We start from the raw sequence: 26,627 nt of genomic DNA, 5'->3' as shown, positions 1-26,627 counted from the left end.
GTTAATACCTGTCTGTACTTCTCAATCCCTTCGCCTTTTCCTCCAGTTCCCCAGCCTCCTCCCCTCTGGCAACTGTCAGTCTGTTCCCGTTTTGTTTGTTTATACTGTTCTTTAGATCCCATATGTAACTGAGATCATACCATATTTGTCTTTCTCTGACTGACCTATTTCACTTAGCATAATACCCCCTAGGTCCATCCTAGAGGATGGACCATCCTAGGTCCATTTGCTGCTGCAAATGGTAAAATTTCATCCTTTTTTATGGCCAACTAATATTTCATTGTACATGCCGTATATGAACCATTATCCACTCGTCTGTTGATGGAGTTGGTTGCGTTCATACCTGGCTATCGTCAATAATGCTGCAATGAACACAGAAGTGCATATATTCTTTTAAATTAGTATTTTGGGTTTCTTTGGATACATCCCAGATGTGGATTCACTGGATCATAAAGTAGTTCCATTTTTAATTTTTTGAGGACCCTCCACACTGGTTTCCACAGTGGCTGCACCAGTCTGCATTCCCACCAACAGTCTGCAAGGATTTCCTTTTCTCCACATCCTCACTAACACTTGTTTGTTGTTCTGCTGATGACAGCCATTCTGACAGGTGTGAGGTGATGTCTCTTTGTGGCTTTAATTTGCATTTCTGTGACGGCTGGTGATTTTGAGCATCTTTTCATATGTCTATTAGCCATCTGTATGTCCTTTTTGGAGAAGTATCTATCATGTCCCTTGCCCATTTTTAAATTAGATTTTTTGGGGGGTGTTGAGTTGTATGAGTTCTTTATAAATTTTGGATCTTAACCCCTTGTCAGATATATCATTGGCAAATATGTTCTCCCATTCAGTGGATTGTCTTTCGTTTTGTTGATGGTTTCTTTTGCAATGCAGTTTTTTTTTTAGTTTGATATAGTCCCATTTGTTTATTTTTCTTTTGTTTCCCTTGCCTGGGGTGATATATCAGAAAAAATATTACTATGAGAAATGTTGAAATGAAAGAAAAAAAAGAAATGTGTGAGATTTTACTGCCTATGTTTTCTTCCAGGAGTTTTATGGTTTTGAGCCTTGCATTTAACTCTGTAATCCATTTTTAGTTTATTCTTTTTTTTTTTAAAGATTTTATTTATTTATTTATCTTTAGAGGGGAAGGAGAGAAGGAGAGAAACATCAATGTATGGTTGCCTTTCGTGCGCCCCCTGCTGGGAGTTAGCCTGCAAGGAACCAGCCTGCAACCCAGGCATGTGCCCTGACTGGGAATCGAACCGTGATCGTCTGGCCCGCAGGCCCACGCTCAATCCACTGAGCTACGCCAGCCAGGGCCATTTTTAGTTTATTCTTATATATGGTATAGAAGAAGGTGGTTTAGTTTCTTTTTGTATATGTGTGTATCCGTCTAATTTTCCCAATATTATTTATTTGAAAATATTCTATTTATTTATTTTTAGAGAGAGGGGAAAGGAGAAAGAAAGACAGGGAAAGAAATACTGATGTGCAAGAGAAACAATGATTGGTTGCCTCTTGCACACCCAAAGTGGGGACCTGGTCCGCAACCCAGGCATGTGCCCTGACTGGGAATTGAACTGACAACCTTCTGGTTCACAGGTTGGTGCTCAATCCACTGAGCCAAACTAGCCAGGGCCCCAACATTATTTATTGAACAGACTACCTTTACTTCATTGTATGTGCTTGCCTTCATTTTAAAATATTACTAATTGACCATGTAGGTATGGGTTTATTTCTGGGCTCTCTATTCATGTTCTTGTGTGTGTGTTTTGTATGCTAGTGCCATGCTGTTTTGATTACTGTGGCCTTGTAGTATAGTTTGAGATCAGGTAGCATGACTCCTCCAATGTTGTTCTTCTTTTTCAAGATTGCTGTGGCTATTCAGGGTCTTTTGTCATTCTGTATAAATTTTTGGATTATCTGTTCTAGTTCTATGAAATATGTCATTGGTATTTTCATAGGACTTGAGTTGAACATATAGATTGCTTTTGAATAGTATGGATATTTTAATGATGTTAATTCTTTCTGTTCACAAGCACAGCGTGTGCTTCCATTTATTTGTATTTTCTTTAATTTCTTTCTTCATGTCTTATAATTGTCTGAAAACAGAACTTTTACTTCCTTGGTTAAATGTATTCCCAGGTATTTTTTAATGTAATTATAAATGGGGTTGTTTTCTTAATTTCCCTTTCTGATAGTTCATTATTTGTATGTAAGAACACAACCAATTTCTGGATATTTATTTTGTATCCTGCTATTTTACTGAATGTATTAATTAGTTCTAGCAGTTTTTGTTCTGGTGGAATCTTTAGGGTTCTCTGTATACAAAAAAAAAAAAACCCAAACGCTGCCGCCCGGCTGGGTGGCTCGCGGTTGCCCTATACACCGACGGGTCGCAGGTTCCATCTCCAGCTGGGGTGTTCACTTGGAGGCAGCCGGTCTGTGTTTTTCTCTCACATCGATGTGTCTCTGTCTCTAAAATCAATGAGCATGTCCTCTCAGATGAGGATTAATAAATAAAAAAATTTAAAATGCTGCCAACTGTGCATTTGTGCCACTTTATGCTTTGTTAGGCACAAATTTGCAGGGTAAGACCTGTCTCTCTGGTAATGACCAGACTGTTATTTGAAGTAACAGCTCCCACTGCCTGAGCTCCACCCATGAGCTCCAAGTTCTTTGCTCCCTGGGGGAATATTCAATTCCAGGCCGGAGAGTTTGCAGAGTGCCTGGGGCTGCCGGAGGCTCCAGCCGCGCATGCTGACTCAGGGAAGCACTCCAGCGTTAATTCACTTCCGCCACTCATCAGTGCCGGTTCAGCCGAAAGGGCGCTAGTTAGACTGGGAAGGACGGTAGGATGCTCTCTCCTTCCTTTTCAAAAACTCTTTATTCCCTTGCCTCTGTTCCTCAGAGGGGATGAGCTGGTACCCTTGACAGGGTGGAACTTATCCATGTTTCTTCCTTTTCCTCCTTCCCACCTTTTCCTATTTACCACGCACCAAGTGTTCTTTGAGCAACTACTCCCTTCCAGGTGCTTTGATGGGTCTTGGAGGTAAAGGCTGACTCAGATGTTGCCCTGTTCTCAAGGAGGTCCAGCTAGAGCAGAGGCCTCCAGGAAATGAGAACATACATCCACACAAAAACTCACGCTCAAATGTCCACAGTAGCATGATTCACAAGAGGCAAAAAGGGGGAACAACCCAGATATCCATCGATCAATGAATGGATAAACAAAGCGTGGCCCAGTCATGTGCTGGAATATTATGCAGTCGTGAAAAGAAGTGAAACATTGACTTACACTATAACGTGGATGAACCTTGAAAACATTATGTTAAGTTAAAGAAGCCAGACACAAAAGGCCACCTACTTATGATTCCATTTATGTAGAACGTCCAGAATAGGCAGATTCAGAGACAGGAAGTGGGTTAGTGGTTGCTAGGAGCTGGGGAAGAGTGGGGGAGTGACTGCTAAGGGGGACAGGGCTCCGTTTTGGAGTGATAGAGATGTTTTGCAACTAGACAGAAGTGATGATTGCACAACATGTGAACGCACCAAATGCCACTGAGTTGTGTATTTGAAATGGTTAATCTTATGTGAATTTCACCTCAATTTTTTTTATAAAGGCAAGTGTCTAATAAAGTCAGGAGAAGGTTTTAAAGAGGCACAGGGGGCTGAAGAGTGAACTCACATGCTCACTTTATACACACACTGCTCTGTCCCTCTTCTCTGTAGTTGCCACACCTGCTCTCAACCAGGGGTGGGGGCAGTGCTGGTGACTCATGAATAGGTAGGTCCAGGGTCCAGGATATACACTGCCCGTGTGCAGATTACCCCAAATTGCAGACTAATGGCTGATGCACCACCCCTGGTTCTGTCCTGCCCCCACGGCATTTAAAACTTCAAATTTGCTGTTAAATTGCAGATCTGACACAAAAATTTCAGCTTTCTGTTTTTTCTTGAGTCATATCTGCCCTTCACCTGTGGCAACCACCACCAGGAGCTGACTGTCCACCACACTTGTTCATGTGGGTGTTGGGATATTCTTCCAGCTCCCTCTCTCATCTATGCTGCCTGCCTGGCGCCCTTCAATATCTGAGGTTGCAATTCCTATTCTAAAATCAGTTAGAAGCATAGTTTATCCTGTGGGCAGGGCATCGCTGTGTGCCAGGTTGGAATGTCTATGGTACTATGTCATTGTTCCTCACATCAGCCCTATGAGGCAAACAGAAGCCCATTTCACAGAGGAGAAAACTGAGGCTGGGTTAGGGGACCACTCCAGTATAGAAATGGACAAGCTGGCAGAGCTGATTCAATTATTGCTCTCTACTGCCCCCTTGTGCCCAGTCAACGCATGTGCACCAATCCCAGTGGGGACAACATGGTGAAGAAACCCTTCCGCCTGAGGAGCACCTCTCACTGGGGGAGCTGGGTGTCCTCTTCTGTCACCAACTCCTTCTGCCAGAGGAAGCCAGCACTGTCTTCAGTTCTCATCAGGAGGTGATTCAGCCTCCCAACCTTGGATGGAGCATGAAGATCCTACTTGGCTGCCAGTCCAGCAGACTGCTGCCTAACCATCCAGGTGGGGAAAGCGGACAACTGCTCAGCAGCACAGACTGGGAAGCCAAGGAGCTGAGTACAACAGCTCAAATGTCTGAGATCTGGAAGCGAACGTCCGCTCTGCCGCTGTGCAGCGCTGTATCTAGGTGGTGCCTTCCCTCTCTGAGTCTCAGTTTTCCTCATCGGTAAAATGGAAATAGAGGTGGAACCTAGATTTCATTAATTTCACAAGTATACTAGATGTCTGGGTACTGGGAAACATATAGGGCCAAATGAGAGAGATACAACACACAGTTTGGAGGGGGTTGTGGGCAGATTTCTGGCCACCTGGCCAGGCTCTCGGACCTAGTTATCCAATCAAATACTAGCCCAGGCATTGCTAGGAAGGTATGGGGTAGATGTAGTCCAAACCTAAAATTTATGGACATTAAGTAGGAGACTGTCCTTGACAATGTGGTGAACCTCACACAAAGGCCTGAAGGTTTGCCTGAGGACGAAGGAATTCTGTCTCAAGGCTGCAGCACTGAATCCAGCCTGAGTTTCGAGCCTGCACTACGGGTTTTAGGCTGGACAGCCCTTACAAATGAGTGAGACAATTCTTTGGAACATATATATGTAGACACAAAATATACACAATCACATATGCAAAATAATATATTAAAATATAATATATCTATATTAGAAATAAACTATACATACTTATTTGTATAACTGTATATGAATAATATAAATAAGCACAATAATGCTATATATTAGTTAATGATATATACAATGATAAATACAATAATGCAAATACCTATAATATATAATGAAAACCAACTGGTTCTAAATTTTGTTAACCCCTGATTAACACAGGAAGGGAGGAAGATGATAATCAAGTGAACAAGTGGATGAGCAAAGCAGATGGTGATATTTACAACAAAGAAAATAAGCAAGGTGAAGGAGGAAGGGGGCAGGGTGCAATTACATGGCGGGCAGGGAACAGGGAAGGCCTCTTTGAGGAGGTGACTTTTGAGTGGAGACTGAAAAGCAAGTGGCTGGCATCATGGGAAGACTGAGGGAAAAGCAGGCACAAAGACACTGAGGCCAAATAAACTTGATGAGTTCTAGGAACAGATCAGAAAGCAAACCAGGGAGCCAGGAGCAGAGGGAGCAATGGGGGAGGGGTATTGGATGGAGGTTATGGGTGGGGAGGGAGCTGGGGCCAGGGGGAGGTGCTGCTGTGGGAGCGGGAGGAAGTCTAGAGGCTGAGGCACCTGGCACAGCCCCCAGAATGCAATGGATATTCAATCAATGCTCCAGATGATGCTGGAGAACTGGAGACGCCGACTCAGCAGGACTCCAGGCTCCTTGGAGGAAAGCCCACAGCTTCCTGACAAAGGCAGAGCAAATACCTGCCTACCTTGCCAGTCCACAGGGCTGTGGCTTTCAAGTCCAAGTGAGACCTTGTTATTTCCCCAAGTCCCAGGACAACCTCAAATTATGCAGAGCTAAAAAGCCTTGCCATGAACTTGAGGTGGGTCCTGACAGCTCTCTGTAGAGCTTACTCTCAGCAATGGGCATCCCATGGAAAAGGTGGGGCTCCCCTTCATATGCGAGGCATACACCGTGGCTTTACCCTTCTGTAGTGGGTTGGACTGTGTCCTCGCAGGAAGGTAATTCCATGACTAACTGCCGATGCCTGGGAATGTGGAAAGAGGGCCTTTGCAGATGTGATCAAGTTGAGCTCATATTGAAATATGGGGGCCCTGAATCCAATGAGTGGTGTACTTAGAAGGACAAGAAAATTTGGACACGGACACTCAAGAGAAGGCCATGCGAAGACAGAGGCAGAGGTTAAAGTGATGTGTCCACAAGCCAGATGATGCCAAGGACTGCCAGCAGGCACCAGGAGCTGAAAGAGGCAGGAAGAAACCTTCCCTTCGAGGCATTGGAAGGAATATGTCCCAGCAGACACCTTGATTTTAGACCTCTAGCCGCTGGAAGTGTGAAGGAACGCATTTCTGTTGTCTTAAGCCACCCAATTTGTGGTGCTTTGCTATGGCAGCTCTTGGAATCTCACGCACTCTCTCAGCATGAAATTGAAATCTCCCCCCTGGGCATCCCTCGGGATGTGGCATCTGTGAACCCTCCAACCCCATACCGAGGATGTGGTTGGGCTCTCCTATTGCATTCCCTACCATGCCAAAATCTTTGCCCCAGTGCCTTTGCACATCCTGTTCCCTCTGCCTAGAGCATTACTTCCTGCTCTTAGATATTCTGTTAAGTTTGGGACTATGGTAGAAAAAAAAACTTACAAACAAACAAGGAAACAAAATCCAAGTCACTCGGCTGAACCACTTGGCTGGTTAGAAGTCGGATATCTAATCTTGAACCTGTGTCTCCTTAGCTATGAGACACTGGTCAAGCCCTTTCTCAGTTTCTGCACTCAATCTTCCTTCAGTCCTTCCCCCTGCTCCTGCTGGCCTCAGGGCCTTTACATGGGTCGCTCTCTCAGCTTGGAATGCTTGGCCTTTGCTTGGTCAGACCTCACCCAGGAACTCTCCAAGTGCCAAGAACCCACCTGCAATTGCACGCTGGCTTGTAAGGTCAAAGGGGACAGCCTATCTCTGCCCCAGACTGGGAGTGTCCCATGAGGGCAGCTGTCTTGTTCTCCATATGTCCCCAGCATCTTGCGCAGGATCTGGCATACAGTCAGTGCAGATCATTAGAATGAATTGATGGAGAAACCAGGCCGTTTTCTCCAGGCTGCCCTCAGCTCAGGCCCCATAGGCATCTACAGAAGGGCAGGAAGTGAAGGAAGAGGTTGCAAGATAATGGCGGCAGGAGGGGGTTGTGGACACAGGGCAAGTGCTCCAACGCCCAGCAAGAAACCTGAAGATGCCCCCAGGAAGGGCTCGCCGAGCTGGAGGGAATAGAATTGTGGGTTGTCTGGCACCAGACAGAGGCGCTTATGTTGAGATGCAGCTGGACGTGGCATCAAGGAGCTGCACTCGTCTCTTCCGGAATGAGGAAGACAGAAGCCTTGGCAAAGCCGCGCACACAACCCGGGGCTGCACAGCAAGGCCACTATCTTGCAAACACTGAGCTACTAAAAAGGGAGTGGGATCCTGTGCAGCTGGGGGAAACTCACTTGGAATTCACATTTGCAGCTGCTGCCAGCCCCGCTTTTGTCTCCAGGGTGCTTGAGAGAGGGGCTATCTTTTAAAATGCTTGTGGGGGGTGCACACAGATAAAGAAACTGCAGTGAATAAGATACAAGGAACAATACTGAGAATGACAATGACTTTGGGCAGCCTTCATCATTTACACAGTCCCACGTGCCTCCTTGAGTTCTCACAACTTCATGAGCCAGGGATGATTGCTCCTATTTTACAGAAAGGAAAGCTGAGGTACGAAGATACTCAAAGAGTTGCCCAAGGTGGCCAACCAAGCCTGTTGGGGTTTGAGTCAGAAGGTTCTCAAAGGCCAGACCCAGGACTGCTTTGGGCTCAGCAGAGGCCAGAGAAGACCCCTTGGAACTCTGGGTGTTCAGTGCTGGAAGGAACCTGCCAAAATCACCCCCTCACGTTCTACCTTTTACATAGGAGGAAACAATGCCCCTCCCCCTCCCCCAACACCAGGAGCAAGTGACTGTACTCAAAGCCAGGTCTTGTCCATTTTAGAGCATCTTTGACTCCCAGGACTTCCTTGCTGGAAAACGATCCTTTATTGCCTAAGCTGCTAAGTCTGGGTGCTGCAAGACCCCTTAGCCAGGCATTAGCACTCCCTGTCTTACAGAGTTGAAGGGAAAGATTTATAGCGGGAATGTGGAGATAAAAGAACACTCTAATTGAGCGCGGGCCTGCGAACCAGAGGATTGCGGTTCGATTCCCAGTCAGGGCACATGCCTGGGTTGCAGGCTGGTTCCTTGCAGGCCAACTACCAGCAGGGGATGCACGAAAGGCAACCATACATTGATGTTTCTCTCCCTCTCTCCTTCCCCTCTAAATATAAATAATAAAAAAAAATCTTAAAAAAAAAAAAAAAAAGAACATTCTAAAGGTGAAAGGACAGGAGGTTGGCCCCAACGCAGCAGCCATTGTATCACTGGAAGACGATGGTACTGGGTAGACAAGAACTTCCCAGCTCTTCTGAGAATCAGCACCTCTTGCTATAAAGAAGCACACATACGTGTGCGAAGCGTGACTGAAAATGACTAGCTTCGGGAGAGAGCTAAGTTCAAATCCTAACGGGGCTGACTCCCTCCACCGGCAGCTTCTACTTGGACGCAGTTGATACGAAGCCTGGGACCTCTCCCACCAGCCCACTTAGCTTTTGACCGGCACTGCTTGTATAAAGCATATATTGGATTATTTGAGTCTACATATTTTATGCTGCACTCAGACCTGCGTCCCTTTCATGCCTGGTGTTTATCAACCTAGTCTCTGCCCTCAGTGCCCTCTCCAGCTGGGATTTCTGGAGGTAGGGATCGTCTTCAAAGTCTCTTTTCAAGGGTGAACATGTTCCGTCCCTCTGACTGTTCCTTCCCAGATGGTTATGTAAGGAACTCTCGGGCATCATCTCCCAGGGGTAAAGTCCTTGCGTTAAAGGAGGAAGGAGACGAGTGGTTGTATGCAACCAATAAATGAGGAGAGCCTGTGCTGAAGACATTTTCTCTTACGCAAGCAAGCAACGCCTCACTGGAGGAGAAGAGGGAGGGAGAGACCCGGTGGCTCACTCATATCAGCTGTGGATGCTCAGGGCTTTCTTCCTGCTTAAGTTTTTACTCCTTCCAGTGACTGTCATTCATTCACTCTGTCTATTGAGCACCAACTGTATGCCAGGCTCTGTCCTCACGCTGGCATGCAGCGGTGGTCAAACCAAAGGCCCTCGCTCTTGTGGGGCTCCCTTTGGGAGAACATAGACTTTAAACAAGATAAATATAAAAATACTTATTCTCTGGCTGGTGTGGCTCAGTGGATTGAGGGCCGGCCTGTGAACCAAACGGTCACCGGTTCCATTTCCAGTCAGGGTGCATGCCTGGATTGGGGGCCAGGTCCCTCGTGGGGTTGTGCAAGAGGCAACCATACATTAATGATTCTCTCCCTCTTTCCCCTTCCCTTCCCCTCTGTCTAAAAATAAATAAATAAAATCTTAAAATATGTATACATTAGCAAAGTAGATAGTATGAGTCTCCTACAGCTGCTGTAACAAATGATCACAAACTTAGTGGCTCACCCCAACCCAAATGTATTCTTTTATGATTCCAGAAGCCACAAGTAAGTCTAAAATCAGTTTCACTAGGCTGAAAGCAAGGTGTGGGCAGGGCTGGGTTTTTTTTGGAGGCCCCAGGGGAGAATCTGTTCTCTGCTTTTCCAGAGGCGCTTGCATCCCTTGGCTCACGACCTCTTTCTCCCATGACTCCAACCTGTTACTTCCATCACCATAGCTCCTACTTCTGTAGTTAAGACTTCTTCTGTCACCCTCTTATAAGCGCCCCCCCCCGCCATGATAACCCTGAGGACCCACTCGAATAATTCAGGACCATTGCCTCATTTTAAGATCCTTAACCTAGGCCTGGCTGGATGGATCGGTTGGTTGGAGCATCATCCCGTGCACTGAAAGGCTGCAGGTTTGATTTCTGGTCAGGGCACATATGGAGGTTGCAGGTTCAATCCCTGGTTGGGGTGTGTGTGTGAGGCAACTGATCAATGTCTCTCTCGCCCCCATCCTCTCTCTTGCAGATCATTGGAATGAATTGAGGGAGAAAACAGGCAGTTTTCTCCATTAATAAAAACATATAAAAATCAATAAAAACATATCTTTGAGTAAGGTTTTAAAAAAAAGAATCTTAAATTAATCACTTGTGCAAAGTGCCCTTCACCATTAAGGGAACATCCTCAGGTTCCAGTAGTGAGGATGTGAATACCTTTGGGTGCCATTATTCAGGAACTAGGGGAGTGGTAATGAACTGGCCCAGAGGCCCTCTCTGAGCGGGTGCCCTCTGGACAGACCTAAAGGAGGTGAAGGAGGCATCAATCTTTGGGGAAAAGTGTTCCAGGCAGAAGGAGCAAGCAGTGAAAAGCCAGAAAGTCAGAAGCAGCTGGGCGTGGGAAAGGAAGCTACAGCAGTTGGAAGGGCATGAAGCAGACAGAGAGTGATGAGAGTGAGCTCAAAGAAGCAGGTGGAGGTTGAACTCGGCTTCCCTGTGCAACAGGCATTTGCCCCAGGGGGTTAAGCAGGGTATGACACAGTCCCTCTGGTTGCTGCAGGTAAAAATATGCTGTCACCTAAATTTGTGGGAACCCAGGTAAAACTATTGTAATAGTCCATGAGATGAGTTTTCAAGAATATTTAGAATTCTTAAAATAGTGTGGAAATGAGAGTTTGGGGGGAGGGCAGGGGGTAAGGTAGAAATCAATCTTAAATAATGCAGCAAATATCCATTATGGGCCTGGCCTGTTCAACTGGCAGTGTCTCCTGCTCCCCGCCTTGGAGAAGTGCCACTCCCTGCACGGCTCACTTGGAGACCTGGGGGCCTGTACCTGGGAAGATCTTCATCCTGCCATTCGTCCTTCACATCCACGTTTTCCATCCGGAGTGTGGCTTCTGTTGTTCCCATGGGATCTGGGAAGAGGCACCAGCCTTGAAACAAGGATGATTTCTGAAGGAGAGCAATGGATGGAGGTTTTACTGAACAATCATCATAATAACAATCTTTCACCCACGTGCAGCATTTCAGATCCATCTGCAAAGAGCTTTCGCAGCCATTGTTTTACTGAATCATTGTTCAGCTCTAGGAGGCTTCCCATTTCACAGGTGAGAAAACAGGCAGAGAGAACTAAGAACACCCATGTGGGTCTGGAGTGTGAACCCACGTGAGAAGCTGAAGCTCCAGCTATAAGCCCTCCCCACTAAAGTTCTGAAATACATCTTCTCCAGGGCTCCCCATCCCTCTATTATCGTGGGCTTCAACTGGGAAGCCATAAAGCTATTAAACTCATTTATACTAAAGTGTCAATGACTGATATACTTAAGTTTCCTTGCTGGAATTGACCTGGTCAATCCCACCCCACCTCTGTCTGCTCCAGGCCACCTGCTCTGCACCTTTATCTTGTCCCCCCACCCCCACCCCAAAGAAGCAACTCCCAACAACTTGCTGACCTGAGGGCTAATGGAGGCACTATGGAAAGTGTTTGGGGTTGGAAGTCAGGATCATAATTATTACCAACCAAAAAATGTTAGTTTTGTTTTTACTGTCCTAGAAGCTGGCTAGGGGCAGGGGTGGGGTGGTCGTGGCGCTCTAGATGATGGCTTAAGCACTGGGCTGTCTGGGGGCAGAGTCAGCTGTTGAGTGAGATTAAGTTTGGGTAAACCCCAGCGCAGAACAGACTCTCAGGCCACTCATCCCTCCAGGCCTCAGCTTCCCCATCTGTAAATGAAAGAGTTGTGCTAGAAATAATCTCCGTGATACCTTTTGGGTATAACATTCCAGGATTTTATGACTCGACTGACAGCACAGGTTCTGTGGTTTTAAACCAGCGGCTCTCCACTGGGGGCAACCCTGCACCCCCACACAAACCCCATCCCCAGGGGACACTTAGAGTCAGTGTTTGGAGGCATTATGATGGTCACAACTGGAGTGGGAGTAAAAGGGTGGGAGCCAGGGATGATTCTCAACACTCCACAGTGCCCGGGGTGCTACGACCTGGCTCCAGACATCTGTAGATCTGAGACTGACCAACCCCGCCTTAATCTGCAGGTTTTTGACAGGCCTTCAGGCATGGGTTTGGCTGTCCTTATAGAAGGCCTACTGTGTCACTGCACCCCATCCTCCCGTCCTCCACACGGGTCCTGTGGTGTTAACCTTCACCGCCAGCATCTAAGTTCCCTGCCTCCAGCCAGCCCTCCGCCTTCCCTGATACCAGCTGTCCCTCTGTAGAGCTGGTGCATGGCCAGCAGTTCGGGTGTGATAGCCAAAGCCCTGCCTGCACTGGGCCACAGGCCCTGGAGAGGACAGGTCTGCATTTGGGACCCTGGCTCAGAGAGGGAGGGCCCAGAAGGAGCAGAGACAGGTGAGGAGGCCAGGCAGGGAGGGAGGGGGTGGCTAGGATTAGAACCCCTGCCCTACTGCTGTGAGAGTTTCTCACTTGCTTCTTTTCACTGTCCTCAATGTCGTCATTCATTCATGGAGGAGGGACAGTGAGACGCAATATGCCAAAAAAAAAAAAAAAATCCCTTCCTGACAGCACAGGCAACTGCCACCACCCAGAACCTTACAGCAAGTGGAAGTTCACATCAATGAAAATTCCTTTCCTATCAAAGGGAGTGGTCTTTTGTGTCTGTTTTCTTTATCCTGAGTTGGGTGTGAACTCAGCCCCCAGGAAGGACCCCCCCCACCCCACACACACATCACAGACAGCCTAAACCTCGGAGCCACACATGTCACCCCAAGATCCTCTAGATGTGGGTGTGGATAGGCTCCCCATGTGCCCGGTCCACTCCCATTCTCCCGCCCCGACTTCACATTTAAGAATGGCAGCTAAGGCAAAGGATGGGACAGCTAAGTGTTCCTTTGCACTGAGATGCTGGATCATCAGCACATCACATCCAAGTTCAGATAGAGAAGGAAGAATCTGTCTTCAACCATCATCTCCCTTCCTCCCAACCCAAAGGCAAGCCTTTATGTACACATCTCTCAAACCCTCTTTCCGGATCGCTCCCGCTGTTATAAATAGGAAAGGCACGGAGGTGGGACGTGGACATTTTGTCTCTTAGGAAGCGTCCCAGAGAAGGGCTCAGGGTTTTATCTGCTTAATCTCCAAACACGTCCTGAAAATCGTGCGATTCTCTGCTTCCAGGTGAGCGGTGGGCATGAGAGGGGAAGAGTAGGTGTGAATGCCAGTGAACGCAAAAATGGGTGGGTTCCCACCCAGAGAGGCACAGGGCTGGGGTTCTCTGCCGCCACCAGCCCCGTCAGCCAGGAGGGGGTTTGCAGCGGCAGATGCCTGGGGCACCCTTCCTGGGCAGGGGAGGGAGAAGGGAAGGTGGACTCACCTCCGCGGTGAGTGCTGGTTACCTCCGCGGCCTCTCCTGATTAGGCGCAGACAAAGGCGAGCCCCGCGCGGCTGCTGCCCGGCATCCCCGGTGTTCCGAGCGGGTCTCCGGGCCTTCGGGGTAACAGAAGAAAATGCGCGCAGGGGTGGACTCTGCATCCAAGCAAGGTCACCCAGAGCAACGTGGCCGGCGCAGAGGGGCGCTTTTGTCTGAGGGTGGGGAGCGGTTTGCAGCTAGCTGTCGGCTCCCTCTCGCTCCGTGGCAGCTGCGTCCCCTGTCATTGTCGCAGCCTGTGCCTCTTAGGTATTTTCCTCTTTCCAGCTCGCAGCTGTCAGAGGCTCGGCTTCCTTAAGATGGTTAATTACGCTGCTTTTGTGTGCGGGGTGGGTCGGTGGGGGCAGGGCTGACCAAAAAGCACAGCCCCCTGCCAGAATCCGGGCCTCTCCATTGGCTGGGAGGGAGCATTTCCAAGCGCCTTACCAGCGACAGAAGCGGAAATGATTTTCTGATGGCGCATCACAGATTTAAAAAACAAAACAAGGAACAAATAAATAAATAAATAAATGGTGGCGATGGCCTCATTTCTGCGATTAAGAGGGAAGGAGGGAGGAAACGATAACCTCAGGACCCCGCTTCACCGGTCCCTCAGCCGGCCGCTCCCTGCTGATGAGGCCGTGGGCCCACGACCGGGATGGATGCCGGGGAGAGTCTCCCCGGGTACACTTGCTCAGAGCTGCCGAGGGAAAGGCGCTGCTTGCCGTTGTGCCCTTCGGCGACCCTGCCCTGGAGGACTCCGGGAGGGCAGTAGAATGGTGCGGAGTTGACAGTGAAGCCTCTGAAATCAGACCAGAAGTAGGTTTGAGCCTTGGCTCAGCCTCAGTTTCTTCATCTGTGAAATGGGAACATGGTTCTTGTGTTCTGGCAGTAAATGAGATAACGCACTGAGAGCGCTTCACTTGGAGCAGGAGCAGGAGAAAGGCTCTGTACATATTTCTTGCTTACTGTTTTTATTTTTAGACCTGTAGGTTGACTAGTGTCCTGCGTGCCCCTCCCCCCAAAAAAGATATGGCCATGTCCTAACCTCTGAATGTAGGCTTATTTGTAAAAAGAGTCTTTGAGATGGAATTAAGTTAAGGATCTCCAGATGGGATCATCCTGGATTTAGGATGAGCCCTAAATCCGATGGTAAATGTCTACAAGGGAAGAGAAGGGGAGAAGACCTGAGAGGAGCACGCCTTGTGCCAGTGGAGGCTGAGACTGAGATGATGCATCTACAAGCCAAGAATTGCTAGTCAGAAGCTGGGAGAGGGACCTGGCGTGGATTCTCCCTCACAGCTTCCAGGAGAAGCCAGCCCGGCCAGCGCCTTGATTTTGGACTTCTGGTCTCCAAAACTGTGAGAGAGTACATTTCTATGGTTTTGAGCCCCCTAGTGTGTGGTACTTTGTTATGAAACCCCAAGAAACTAATACATGGCCCTAAATAGGAACTGATGCTTATTCTTCTCTCTAGCCCCTTCATCACTCTGGTGGTTTCTTGCCTCTTCTGTGGACACATCAAGTTTATTCCCAGCACAGGTGCGTTGCATGTGTTGTGCCTTCTGCCAGGAACGCTCTTCCCACAAATGTTCGCTTTATTCAGGTGTCAGCTCTGAATAAAAGAAATCTCCTCGGAGAGGCCTCACCTTATCACCCATTTGCCTCTCATTCCATCACCCTCTATCCCATTGCTCAGTCTGATATTTTCTTAAAGATTTTATTTATTTATCTTTAGAGGGGAAGGGAAGGAGAGAGGGAGAGAAACATCAATGTATCGTTGTCTCTCGAGCGTCCTCCACTGGGAACTGGCCTGCAACCCAGGCCTGTGCCCTGACTGGGAATCGAACCGCGATCTTTTGGTTCACAGGCCTGCGCTCAATCCACTGAGCTACACTAGCCAGGATTCAGTCTGATATTTTAAGTATATATTTTTAAATTGTGGTACAATACACATAAAATTTGCCATTTTAACCATTTGCAAGGATACAGTTCAATGGCGTTAAGTACATTCACACTGTTGTGCAACCACCCCCATTATGTAGTTCCAGAACTTTTTAAAGCACCCTAAATGGAAATCCCATCCCCATGATGCTCTCCCTCAAGCCCCTTCCTCAGCCCCTGGCACCCACAAATCCACTCTCTGTCTCTGTGGATTTGCCTGTTCTGGACATTTCATATAAATGGAATTACACACTCTACGGCCTTTTGAGTCTGGCTCCTCTCACTGAGCATGATGTTTTCAAGTTTCATCCATACATAACATATTTCAGAGGTTCACTCCTTTTCAGGGCTGAGTAATATTCCAGCACGTGGATCAACTGCGTCGTGTTTATCCACTCACCAGTGATTGGACACTTGGGCTGTTTCTACCTTTTTGGGTATTGTGAATAGTGCTACTATCCATATGGGTGTATATGGACTTATTGGAAAACACAGTAATTTTTTCACAGTACTTCCCACTATTTGAAATGACTTATTTGTTTCTTTGTGTGCCTCCCCTGCCCCTTATTAGACTATAAACTTCAAGGGAAATGAGACTTAGTTGGTCTTATTCACGTCAATGTTCTCTGCAGAGGACAGCCACACCTGGCACAAAGCAGTGTTTGGGGAGTGCAGGCAGAATGCACTGAACGCTGGTTCTGGTTGTGGATACTACACAACCAGATTGTGTGGCTCTGATTGTGTGGCTGCCCTCCATCACAGCATCAGGATATGCACCCCTCCAAGCCAAAGGCACAAAGGCGCCGCCCCACAGCCGAGGCGGGGAAGCCTCAGAGCCTGCAGCACAAGATCCGGACTTCGCACTTCCTGGATAGCAGAAGTGTAGCTCTGGAAAGAGACCTTTGTGTTAACTAAATAGGAAATCCAGACCAGTTCTCTGCTGGCCACTGGGGTTCAAAACGCAAATAAGATTTTGCTTTCATAGGACTTCCATTGTGAAAAACAGATGGGCAAAGGACTCTGGGCTGGTTTGGAGACATCTTTGAAGCAGAATGGCTGGGGGGAAGAATGGGAAGATTTTCCGTGGTGTGGTGATGTGAGTTAGACACTGAGGATTGAGTACGAGTTGGGTGGATGGAGAAGCGGGAGGGAGGCATTCTGGACGGAGGGCTGTTTGAAAATCCAGGTCTTTCTCTCCGGAGAGGGAACTGGGAGCTGTCCGTGGTGCTGCACCACCGCCCCGGAGCCCCGCGGGAGAACCGAGCTTGGCGCTTGCCTGGTGTATTTTAAATCGCAGTTAAAATATGCATACTATGAAACTTACCATTCTGATCATTTAAAGCATAATGAGAAGTGGCATTATTACATTCACAATGTACAACCATCCCCACCATCCATCTCTCGAACATTTTCATCTTTCCAAACTGAAACTCTGTTTCTGTTAAATACTAATCCCGTTTCACTCCCCAGTCCTCCATAATGCAAGCTTCTTGAAATCAGAGACATTGCATTTTGTTACTATTGAATCTCTAATTCCTAGACCAGTGTTTATTACTGGAAAGCAATTCGGCTTTCACCCCTCACCCCTAGGACATTTGGTGATGTCTGGGGACATTTTTTATTATCACAACTTGGGGGATGTGAGTGATACCGGCATTGAGTGAATAGAGACCAGAGATGCTGCTCAACACCCTACAGTGCACAGTCCAGACTGTTAACAATCCACCCAGACTGTTTCCTTTTCAGGGTTTATTTAGTGCTATGCTTTTGCATTTTTGTTCTTGTTGGTGATTTCGCTGTTTATAATGGCCCGCACGCATGGTGTTGAAGTGCTGTCTAACATTTCCAAGCACAAGCAGACTGGGGTGTACCTCACAAAAAAGATATGAGTATTAGATAAGCTTTTTTATGGCATGGGTCATGGTGTTGTGGGCTGTGAATTCGTGTTAAGGCATCACGATGTACATTTAACAAGATCTCTTTAAGCAAAACATACACATAAAACAAGGTGATGTATTGACCAGTTGATAAAAATGTGACCAGAGGCACACAGGAACCCAACCTTGTATTTCCCCTAGGAGCAGTGCTTCAGTGTTTGATGTTCAGTGTCTGCACCAATTTTAGAGAACAGAACTGCCGTCGACAATGAGAACTGACTGTATTTATTTCCAAGGACTATTGTGAGGACTAGGTGAGATTGTGCAAGTAAGCATTTAGCCCATGTAATCTAGTCAGAGCTGCAGAGAACTGGAGGGAGGCCATGGGTAATTACCACGCTGGACTTTAGCCAGTTCATGGCAGGTGAGCTGTGTTTGGCAGACTCCGTAGATTATTGCCTGAGGCCACACATGGTCATAAAAACACAAATGGAAGAATGCCATCCACTAAATCACCCATACGGATTTCCTTGGTACCCTGGGTTAGCCATGTTTATGTCCAAGAATTAACTCGCCTCCTGACTGCTTAAGTTAAGGGGCAAAAGAACACCACTCCATCACAGTCAGTAGGTGTGCTTTTGGGGGTCCTTTTAAAAGTTAAATTTAAAAAATTTGGACTAATTTTATTTTGGTCTTTAAGTGCTTTGTTTATTTATTTATTTTTAGATAAAGGGGAAGGAAAGGAGAAAGAGAGGGAGACAAACCATCAGTGTGTGGTTGCCTCTTATGCACCCCCAACTGAAGACCTGGCCTGCAACCCAGGCATGTGCCCTGACTGGGAATTGAACTGGCAGTCCTTTGGTTTGCTGGCCAGCACTCAATCCACTGAGCCACACCAGCCAGGGAAAAAAATTTGGACTAATTTTAGAATCACATGTGGTTGAAAGTAATAACACAGAGAGATCCTGTGTATCCTTTCTACCCAGTGGTAACATCTTACAAAATTATACAATAGTACAATATCACTATTGCTTTTCATAGTCAAGATTAAAAACATTTCCCTCACCCCAGGATCCCTCATGTTGCCATTTTATAGCCACTTCCATTCCTCATGTCCTTAACCCCTGGAAATCACAAATATGGTCTTCATTTTTAAAAATAATTTTGACCTTTCAAGAATTGTATGTAAATGGAACAATAGAGTGTAGCCATTTAGCACTGGCATTTTTCACTCAGCATAATCCTTTAGAACTTTAACCAAATGGTTGTACATATCAAGAGTTCCTTTCTTTTAACTGCCAAGTATTCCATTGTTATGAAATGTCTAGAACAGGCAAATCCATACACAGTAAACAAAGCAAACTAGTGATTGCCAGAGGCTAGGGGAGGGGAATGGGAAGTGACTGCTAATGGGTATGGGGTCCCTTCTTGGGGTGATCAAAATGTTCTGGAGTTAGTGGTGATGGTGGCACAACCCTGTAAAAGCACTAAACATCATTGAATTGCACACCTTAAATGGATGAATTGTATGGTATGTGTATTACATCTCAATAAATTTGTTATTCACCAAAAATTACCATACTTGCAATTAATAGTTTGGTTATGATCTGCTTTCCTGATTCTAAGTTCCCGGGGACTGGTACCATGTCAGTTTGGCTAATTGCTGCGCACCCCAAGATGGCCTGGCTTGCATCTGCCAATGGTTGCTGGCACCAATCCAACAGCAACAGGAATCCCCAATTAGGGTGCAGTGAAGAAGAAAACTATTTGGTGCAAAACAGCTCAGTTGTTACACAATGGGGCTGTGAAAACAGCACAGCTGTGAGACAGCCCTAGAGCCAGGCCTCTCTCTAGCTAGAAAGTTCTGCTGTGCTTACTGGGGTGCCCAGTGAGACACCGTCTACGTTTTTAGCCCAGCCAGACACCACCTTTTGAAGAAAGGAAAGGTACATTCTCTGAGCTAGAAGGCAGGTGGGTTATATGGACAGATGTTCCCACCCCAGATTCCCAATTGGTCTGTCCTCATGCTAATGAGACTCCAAATCCTCAGTTTAATTGGTCCAAAAGACACTGTCTTAATTGGTCTGAATAGAGCCATTCTGTTTGGTCAGAGCTGGGCAGCTCCAATTGGATGGGGAAAGCCTCAGTCCTATTGGTTAATGTAGGATTCCAGGAACTCCTTGATAAGGGCTCACTCAGCTGACAGAAATAATGCAGGAAGGTTGTTCAGCATGGAGTAGGTCCAGGCCTCTCCCTGAAGTGGAGTTTTCGTGAGAAGCCCTTTTGAAGAAAAGGCTGCAGGTTCAGTTTTCTTTTTTGTTTATGTATGTTTGTTGAATTGAGCTCAGTTACCTACCAGGAGCCCTTCTTTGTAGGTACCTTCTTTCTCAGGGTCCATACCTGTAATAGGTGGGTCAAGAAATCCACTCTAAGTAGATTTCTCCACACTGGCACTAGTGACATTTGATGCCACCTTGTTCCCCATTCTAGGGAGCCACTCTGGACGTTGTCAGGTGTTAAACAGCATCCCTGGCCCCTACTCCCTCCATGCTTCAGTCATGACAACGACCAATGTCCCCAGATACCACCCAATGTCCCCTGGAGGCAAATCACTCCATTTGAGAACCACTAATTTAGAACCATAGAATTGTAGGTGCTGAGTGGGCCCTTAGAAGGCCCCAGTTAAAGGCTGGCACCTAGGGTGATGCTGAAGGAACAAGCAGGACTTGGTTGGATCAGTAGGGTCACATTTACCCAGCTAGGTGCTGTCAGCGGGGCTCCCAAACCCACCCAACTGGGACAAAAAGGCACTTCCAGGCCGGTGTCCTCTCATCCTAAAACATGAGAGGCCGAGGGGGCGTGTGCAAGAGAACACCCAAAGCTGAGTGGTTAAAGGGAGGGCGGGACTCAGAGAACGATCAGGACTTGAAGCAAGGTGCGATGTTTGAGCCCCGACTCCCCACATTGGGGTCGTAAAACGCTAGGCGGGTCTCTAAATAAGGGCTCAGGTCTGGGACACAGAGCTGAGCTCAAACAAAGACTCCAGATGTGGAGCAGGATATGAGGGTCTCTCGGTCTGGGAGTGGGCCTGGGCGCGGGGAGGGATCGAGCCGGAGCCCTCTGATGCAGAGGATGCAGAGAAGTCGAAGGGAAGGCAGGGCTCCGAGTACGGGGAGGGGCTTGATGAGGAGGCGGGACTCCAGGCCGAGCGGGCCAGACCAATAGAAAGCGAGGAGGCTTGAGCCTCGAGCGGGGGGCGGAGCCTGAGTCGCGTGGCCCCGCGCGAGCGAAGCGTAGCTCAGGGACGTCACGCGCCGGAGGCCCTGCCCCTTCTCACCTCTCGCTGGACTGGCGCTCTGTTGAGATGCGAGGATGGCGGCGGGAGGCTCTTACGGCTTCGCTCAGGGCGCCGGCCCGAAGTACAGGTAACGACCTCCGCTCTACGCAGCCCCGGGGAGATCGCGCCGCGGGTACCCGCGGGTCGGCGTCTTGGTCGGAACCCGGCGAGACGCGCGGGCTGGGGCCCTGCTCCGGCTAAGATGGCAGCGGAGCCGCGGAGGCCGAGGTGCCAGGTTGTGTCTGTCCAGGGGAGAACTGGGGGCCTCCTGGCGTGGGAGAGGGCCCTGGGCCCGAGGTGGGGATGGACCCAGCGCTGCGCTCGGAACGTTCCTGGCAAGGCAGAAGGTGAAGTAGTACCTTGGCGGGGGCGGGGAGAGAGGAGTGGAGGTGGGGACCTGCCCAGATTGGGAGGGAAGTCCTATCTGGGAGCGTACCTGGCCAGACAGGGGTATGCGGGGTACCGACTCCTGAAGGTCGGTGTAGGGGGGCCGTGAGAGAACACAGAGACTTGGGAGGCTACCAGAGGGCGAGGGGGAGGGGGATTGAACCTGACTGGGGGGTTGGGCAGAGACTTGGGGAAAAGTCCCGAGAGCCAGTAGGAGGGTGGCACCTGGGGTTTCTAGGGGTTGGGGAATAGTCAGAAAGGGTACAGCTGGGACAGGAGGGGTAGAGGGACTTGGAACCTTGCAACTCAATGGAGTAGGTGTTTGGATATTTAAGATCTAGTAAAGGACAGGGACCCAGGTGTTTTGGAGGGGAAGGAGAGAAAGGAATCTAGAGAAGAGATGGCAGAGGGTAGGGGCAGGCATAGGAAGCCTCAGGGGAAGGAGGGATCCATGGGTAGGGACGCATGGGTATCTTATACCTCAAATGTACAACCCCCCCCCACACACACACACACACACCATTCTTGGAGTATCTCTGCTGTCTCCTTTAGCAATCAAGACCAAGTCCCAGGCACAGGTGCAGGACCAGCATCCCTAGGAGGAAGTGTCCTCTCCCCATCATTGTCATTTATCAGCCTTGCGTAAGTTTCGAACTGGTAGCCTGGCAGAACCTCTTGGGCCAGTTTTCACAGACGCTGAGGAGCCAACCTTGGGGCCAGCCATCCCTTAGGCAGCTGAGATATGTGTCTGTTGCACTAGAGGCCTTTGCTGCATGTGGTGTTTATACTCTGTTTCAGCATGTTGCAAATAGATGAGGCTCGTGGGAAGTTCCGGCCAGCCCCTCATCCTGGCTGTGATACAAGACCAGGGCTTTGTAACAAGGGTTGTGGACGTTAGGAGTGCTAACCAGTGTTTCCTGCCCTCAGTGTGGTCCCAGAGTGTAGTAGCATTTGTCTAGTAATGGATTTCCCATTAGGGACAGAATGTATAGCTTGCTGTTTTCTGGAACAGAGTGTTAGGTTTTTATTTTATCCTGCCTTGTTTCCATTGTCCTCGGTGGATTTCTGATTGTCAGTGCTTCAAGAAGCAGAACTCGGCTGGTCTTCTAGTCTTCTAGGCTTTGAGACCATGCACTTTTGGAAATGCTCCACCCTTCTGCCTGCTTGAGGGCTTTTCTTTCTCTTTTTACTTTCTCTCTTTTTCTTTCTCCAGTGCATTCTTCGGTCATAAAAATCAATGGGAAATGACTTTAATGTTATGCTTTCTATTAAGATTATGTTCCAGAAGAGAAACTGAGCATTTACAATATTAAGAAAGGTATAGGTATGCCTCAGAGATAGTGCAGGTTTGATTCTACACTGCTGCAATAAAGCAAATATTGCAATAAAGCTAGTCATATGATTTCTTTGGTTTCCCATTGCATATAAAAGTTATGTTTTTACTATATTATAATCTATTAAGTGTGTAGTAACATTGTATCTAAAAACAATATAAGCCCCGGCTGGTGTGGCTCAGTGGATTGAGTGCTGGTCTGAGAAGAAAAGTGGCCTGTTCTATTCCCAGTCAGGGCACATGCCTGGGTTGCAGACCAGGTGTCCAATTGGGGGTGTGTAAGAGGCTGCTGATCCATGTTTCCCTCCCACATCGATGTTTTTCTCCCTCTTTTTCTCCTTCCCTCCCCCTCTCTCTAAAAAGTAAATAAAATCTTTTAAAACATATATAAAAACAATGTATGTCTTAATTAAAAATACTTTATTGCTAAAAAAATGCTAAAATGTTACTGATAGACTTACTTGATGCAGGGTTGCCACAAACCTTCAATTTGTAAAATACAATGTCTGGGAAACACAGTAAAAACAAAGTATGCCTGTAAGCTGGGTTTTGGTAGATGTTTTTGTTAATTTGTCTTACTGAACCTATACATTTTAGTGCAGCTGCTGTCTGTGTTCTGATAACTTAGGTGATATAGTATACACACATGTAACTAACTGTCAAACTGCCATTCACTGAATGCCGCATTAGTCTGGTCTTTAGTCTTGACCAGGGGAGTGTGTCTTGTTCTTTAAGAGTAGATTTAACTAAAACTAAAATATGAGAATCATAGCATAATAAATTCCAGTCTCACAAAACCTTGAAGTGAGATTATCTGAGTGATTTTAAGTTAACTAGACATTCTCTTTTGAGGGAAGTGACTTTTGCTTGGAACCTTCAGCAGCTTTTTAAAGTGCACGTTTCTCATATGATGTGCCATGGAAAAACTGGTTAGGTAACGTGGTTTTGAAGTACTAACTTTATGGGAGTATTTGGACAACAGTATTTACAAAGCTCGTTTCATGAATTGCCAAAGCGTAGACAACAGTTTGTTTCTTATAGGACTTTGAGTAGGTTTTCTTGTCTTTTACGTTGATAACCATGGCTCTGGATAGGAATATTTCTTACATTGCAATCCTTAAGTCAAAAACCTCTGCCAGAGGCAACGGATAGCTTGGGAAAGGCATTGGAGCCCACACCGACAGCGGGGAGTGCTAGCAGACGTGAGGCTGCCTGTAACACCCTTGACTGGGAGCCCCCTGCCCTGTCCTGTCAGGTGTGGCTGCAACCAGAGTCAGAGTGGTCCTGGTGCACCCAGGCCAGCCTCCCTTGCCTGCCACACACCTCCCCCACCCCCCACCAGGTCTTCAGATCCTTCCAGAGGGAACATCACCTGCCAAGGCCCTTCTGTCCCCTGAGCTCAGGTGGGATGAGCACGGGCTGCTGAGAAGAAGTGTCCCTCTCAGGAGCCAAGTGCACACCTCTAAATGGACTCCCACTACCTCACCCAAAAGCAATGTTGCACTAGACATCCAGGAAGGTTGGGCCTGTGGGAACCTCTAGCTGAGTTTGAAGTGGTCCTGGTAAGTAAGCGTCTAAGCAGCACCTCATTTATTCCAGACTGGCAGGAAGTTGACCCTGAAGAGTAAGGCATACAAGTCTTCCTGTTAGAATGTGGTTGTAGTTGCTTCTCTAAAGCCCCACCTCAGTGAGGCGAAAACAGCATGTTAGGGCTTGAATGAGGGAACTTCTTGGCAGGTAGCTTTGAGAGGCAGCTCCGGACTGCCGCTAGAAACTTGGCTTAAGTGTATTTTAGTATGCTAAGTGTATTTTAAGGAAAACCTTTCAGATGGCAGAACTATGCTGTCTTAGACCCTATTACAAATATATTTGATACATTGCAAATGTCTGAAGTTTGGAATTTAAATCTTCTTTTTTTTTTCTGTTTTAGAACCAAAAGTCAAAGTAACTTTGGAAGATAAGTAAATTTCTAATAGAGATTTCCCCCCCAAACATACTCTGTTTTTTTTCCTGAATTTTTAACATTTGGTCTTTTGTGTATATCTACCAATGTGTATATTTGGAATTATCAGAACAAATAAATCAAATTTAAAAGCATTTGCAAATGATTTTTAAAATTATTTTATCACATAGTGTAATTGTTCTTTTGTGTGCTTATAGAGAGAGGTAAGGGGCCAACAACTGTTGATCTGGATAAGTAACTGAGTAGTCCTGGAAAAATAAGGAAAGAGTGTAGAAAGGGTATTTGTAAACATGTATTTGTTCTCTTTTTGTCTTATATTAGTAAATTAAAGTTTGTGAAACTTCAGATCAGGGATCGTGGATGTCCCTCTAAGAGCCAGATTTCTCTACATAAATGAATCAGATCTAACGTGGTGTATGGGGTGGAGGAAACCAAGACAGAGCTTGCACCCCCATACACACACCCTACCTGCCACTGACGTGGGGTTCGGAACCCAGTAGGGGGGGGTCTTCCCATCTCCCTAAAGAACCTGTATCCCTTTTCTATGTGAATTCTCCAGGTTTTAAGTACCAGCACCAAATTCAGGCTGTAGATCAAATTATGCCTGGCTCCACTTTATGATTTCTGCTTCGTGTTTTTTATTTATTTATTTTATTTATTTTTTTTTTTAAAGGTTGGACTAAATACTCTTTTTCTTTTTAAAGATTTTATTTATTTATTTATCTTTAGAGGGGAAGGAGAGAGGGAGGGAAACATCAATGTATGGTTGCCTTTTGTGCATCCCCTGCTGGTAGTTAGCCTGCAAGGAACCAGCCTGCAACCCAGACATGTGCCCTGACTGGGAATCGAACCACAGTCATCTGGTTCGCAGGCCCGTGCTCAATCCACTGAGCTACGCCAGCCAGNTCTAAGAGCCAGATCTCTCTACATAAATGAATCAGATCTAACGTGGTGTATGGGGTGGAGGGAACCAAGACAGAGCTTGCACCCCCATACACACACCCTACCTGCCACTGACGTGGGGTTCGGAACCCAGTAGGGGGGGTCTTCCCATCTCCCTAAAGAACCTGTATCCCTTTTCTATGTGAATTCTCCAGGTTTTAAGTACCAGCACCAAATTCAGACTGTAGATCAAATTATGCCTGGCTCCACTTTATGATTTCTGCTTCGTGTTTTTTATTTATTTATTTTATTTTTTATTTTTTTTAAAGGTTGGACTAAATACTCTTTTTTTTTTAAAGATTTTATTTATTTATTTATCTTTAGAGGGGAAGGAGAGAGGGAGAGAAACATCAATGTATGGTTGCCTTTTGTGCATCCCCTGCTGGTAGTTAGCCTGCAAGGAACCAGCCTGCAACCCAGACATGTGCCCTGACTGGGAATCGAACCACAGTCATCTGGTTCGCAGGCCCGTGCTCAATCCACTGAGCTACGCCAGCCAGGGTGCTTCGTGTTTTTTAAAGTTCAATCATGGCACCGGGGGGGGGGGCAGGGCAGGGAATATAAAACAGAAAACTGTACTTGAATAAGAATTAAATTTTAAAAAAAGTTTAATCATGAAAGAATACTGCACAAGATAGTGTAGATGCATTTGATAATTAAAAGGTATATTACATTTCCCAACTAGTTCGAGGAGCCCTCCATTTTGACTGGCTTTAGTCGATTAAAGTAGTTCTGAGGCCCAGGCCCTGCGTGGCTCATTGGTTGAGCATCGCCTCGAAAAGCGGAAGGTCTCTGGTAGGATTCCCTGTTGGGGCACACACCTGGGTTGTGGGCTTAGTCCCAGTTGGGCACATCCGAGAGGCCACCAATCGATGTGTCCCTCCCTCTTTCTCCCTTCCTTTCCCCTCTCTAAAAATAAATAAATAACATATTTTTTTAAAGATGGTTTGGGTATTTTTATTGTATTAATACTAGCTTTTATTTGTATCAGTAAGACAGCTTAATCATTAAAACCAAGTAATGTTGCCTAATTCAGAACAAAATTAGAGAGCTTTGACAAATCAGAGAGTTTTTGCTTCTTTCTTTCTTTTTTTCTTTCTTTCTTTCTGCATGTGTTTTTCTTTGTTTATGAGATCTCACATTTAAAGTGTACTGTTTACTCATACAGTATTTAGAATCTTGGTAGGAAAAGGTTTTGGCACCACCCAAGGC

General features: G+C 47.0%; 2 protein-coding genes across 6 annotated transcripts in view; one reads left to right on the top strand and one right to left on the bottom strand.

Annotated features, from left to right (window-relative positions):
- ATCAY (ATCAY kinesin light chain interacting caytaxin) overlaps positions 1–14,127 on the bottom strand; it is a 31,822-nt gene extending 17,695 nt beyond the window's left edge. The window contains exons 1-2 of the mRNA XM_037042555.1: positions 13,600–14,127; positions 11,088–11,206 (exon numbers count right to left, since the gene is read on the bottom strand). Coding sequence (XP_036898450.1) covers positions 11,088–11,164 — 77 coding nt within the window. The 5' untranslated portion in view covers positions 11,165–11,206; positions 13,600–14,127. The remainder of the gene's footprint in view (positions 1–11,087; positions 11,207–13,599) is intronic.
- Positions 14,128–20,747: 6,620 nt separating this feature from the next.
- The window catches only part of ZFR2 (zinc finger RNA binding protein 2), a 40,627-nt gene continuing 34,747 nt past the window's right edge, over positions 20,748–26,627 (top strand). For all 5 annotated transcript variants that reach the window (XM_037042547.1, XM_037042543.1, XM_037042546.1 and 2 more), the window contains exon 1: positions 20,748–20,878. In XM_037042547.1, coding sequence (XP_036898442.1) covers positions 20,826–20,878 — 53 coding nt within the window. In that variant the 5' untranslated portion in view covers positions 20,748–20,825. The remainder of the gene's footprint in view (positions 20,879–26,627) is intronic.

Source organism: Sturnira hondurensis, unplaced genomic scaffold, assembly GCF_014824575.4.
Source record: "Sturnira hondurensis isolate 20B ecotype Veracruz unplaced genomic scaffold, ASM1482457v3 Scaffold0003693, whole genome shotgun sequence".
NCBI classification, from domain to species: Eukaryota; Metazoa; Chordata; class Mammalia; order Chiroptera; family Phyllostomidae; genus Sturnira; species Sturnira hondurensis.
Note: the sequence above shows the minus strand (reverse complement) of the source record. Positions and strands in the feature narration are given on the sequence as shown.